At 42.2% G+C, this 2,673-nt stretch overlaps 1 protein-coding gene across 1 annotated transcript in view; it reads left to right on the top strand.

Moving 5' to 3' along the window:
• LOC102751665 (disintegrin and metalloproteinase domain-containing protein 25-like) overlaps window positions 1-1,810 on the top strand; it is a 3,302-nt gene extending 1,492 nt beyond the window's left edge. Inside the window, exon 2 of the mRNA XM_006774798.1 lies at window positions 6-1,810. Coding sequence (XP_006774861.1) covers window positions 6-1,810 — 1,805 coding nt within the window. The remainder of the gene's footprint in view (window positions 1-5) is intronic.
• The last annotated feature ends 863 nt before the right edge of the window (window positions 1,811-2,673 follow it).

Here is a 2,673-nt window from a genome sequence, read left to right as displayed (position 1 = left end):
CCCAGAATCCCTGGTTTCCCTCAGTACCTGTTTGGGAGGTTTACAGGGCATATTACAGACAAATGACCTTGTTTATGAAATAGAGCCCAAGAGACTTTCTACCACATTTGAACATTTTATATATAAAGTGGACAGTGAGGAGACACAATTGCCACCCATGAGATGTGGAGTAACAGATGAAGAAATAGCAAGACAACTGAACTTTCAGGAGAGTGCTAATTTCACTTTGATGCAGAGTGGGTATGAAGGCTGGTGGACTCACAGGCGGCTTCTTGAACTGGCAGTGGTGGTGGAGCACAATCGCTATCTTCATCACCGAAGTAACACCACAGCTGTGCAGTATGAAGTATTACTTGTAGTCAATGCAGTAGATAACTTTTTGCGTTCACTGGATGTTGATGTGGTTTTAATGGGACTTGAGGTCTGGACTGTAAGAAACCCAGTTCCAATAGATACCATAGAGGATCTCCTGAACGAATTTTGCAAATGGAAGAGAACTGGCTTCAGTGATCGCATTCCCCATGATGTTACACATCTTTTTGTAAAGCGTAGCTATGGTATTACAGTTGGCTTAGCCTATCTAAGAACCGTATGTAAAGGCCTTTTTAACTGTGGAGTTGATAGTTTCATGAATGATAATGTGTATTCTTTTGCATACACTGTGTCACATGAGATTGGTCATAATTTGGGTATGGATCATGATGGACCAACTTGTACATGTGGACATAAAACCTGCATAATGTCTCCAACAAAAGGAAGTGCAACTAGATTCAGCAACTGCAGCTATGCTTACTTCATGGACATCATGGACACCCTAGCAAGGAAAAATTGTTTGTACATTTCATCAAATGCAGGGAACATCTTCACACTTGCACGGTGTGGGAACAGTGTGGTTGAAGAAGGAGAAGAGTGTGACTGTGGCTCTTTACATTTGTGTATGAAAGATCCGTGCTGTGAGTCCAACTGCACTCTCAGCGCTGGGGCTGCTTGTGCTTCTGGGCTCTGTTGCAAAGACTGCCAGATCCTGCCCACAGGTGGAGTTTGTAGACAAGAGGAAAATGACTGTGACCTCCCAGAGTGGTGCAATGGGACATCCTACCATTGTCCAGAGGATGTGTATGTGCAGAATGGGATGCCATGCAAGGGCGGTGGCTACTGCTATGAAAAGAGATGCAATAACCGTGAACAGCAGTGTAGGAACATATTTGGCAAAAAGGCCAAGAGTGCAAATCAGAGTTGTTACACCGAAATTAACACTCAAGGTGACCGTTTTGGGAACTGTGGTCTAATGAACTCTATATACTTAAAATGTCGCATCTCACATACCTTGTGCGGGAGGATTCAGTGTGACAATGTGACAGAACTTCCCCTTCTGAGAAATCATTCTACTGTGCATTGGACTCAGTTCAATGGCGCCACCTGCTGGGGTACCGACTACCACTTCGGGATGACCATACCTGACATTGGTGATGTGAAAGATGGGACAGAGTGTGGGGAAGAACATGTCTGCATCCAAAGGAAGTGTGTCCATAGGTCACTTCTGGTAACTAGTTGCTCACCTGAGACCTGCAATCTGAAAGGAGTCTGCAACAACAGACAGCACTGCCATTGCAACACAGAGTGGGACCCTCCCTTCTGCCTAGAGAGAGGCAGCGGCGGTAGTATAGATAGTGGGCCTCCCCCTGAGAAAACAATTAGGCTAAATCTGTATTACCTGCACCTATTTTGGTTGGTTCTTTTTATTCTTTTATTATGCTTGGTAATTTTGGCTTTCCTGACCCGAAGAAGAACAGATAAGAGTAAAGAGTAGAGTGTGACACTTTCAGCTGAGTAAGAAGAACAAAATGTCAAGACTTTACCTAGGGAAAAACAGCAAGACGTTGCAATTCCATCTAAGGAAGAACAATGAAACATTCTACTGCATTTTAGAAAGAAAAGCAACAATTTACAATTTCAAAAAAGTAACCAAATCATATCCAATTTCCCATGTACTAAGTTTTATTCTCCTGGCTGTAGTAATGTTACAGAATGTGCCACAGACCATTGACCTAATTGCTGCAAATTTTTATTATTTCAGATCATAAAACACTGGCCATTAAACAATTATTAAAGTATCCTAATTCCTAGAATATTGATGTTTTACATTATTTTAAATAGTGTTAGTGTTCAATTGTTCATGGAACTAGTCTCTTTGTGTTTCCTGAGCAAAGGTACAGCCAATAGATAATGTGAATTTGTGTGTTTTTTATTGTGTCTCAATCCTTACCATCCTTGCCTCTCATACTCTTTGTCACACAGAAAATGCAAACATACAAATTAAATGTCTTCCTTGCCAGTCCTCTCATGAATAGTTTCGGCAATAGTTGGCAACTGGAGGGAGCCTGGAAACCTGGGAAAATGTTTGATAACTACTCATGCCAGTCTTGCCTCATTAGCTGCTCTAACCTTTACAAAGATAGTAACTTTCAGTCTGCACATTAGTACTACATACAATACAGTGGTGGGCAAAAGTAGGTTTACAGTTTTCAGTCCACGAAAGTTTATTTATTATCATTTTTTAATTACTAGAGTCCTGTTGCACGAATTTGTGTACAAGTGGGGTCCCTCAGCCAGGCCGGCAATCAGGGCCGATCAGGGCTATCTTGCCCAGTCCCTATGCAGGCAATCTGGGCC

The sequence above is a fragment of the Myotis davidii genome, unplaced genomic scaffold, assembly GCF_000327345.1.
Source record: "Myotis davidii unplaced genomic scaffold, ASM32734v1 scaffold524, whole genome shotgun sequence".
Taxonomy (NCBI): Eukaryota; Metazoa; Chordata; class Mammalia; order Chiroptera; family Vespertilionidae; genus Myotis; species Myotis davidii.
The sequence above is the reverse complement of the archived record's forward strand: the minus strand, read 5'-3'. Positions and strand labels throughout refer to the sequence as shown.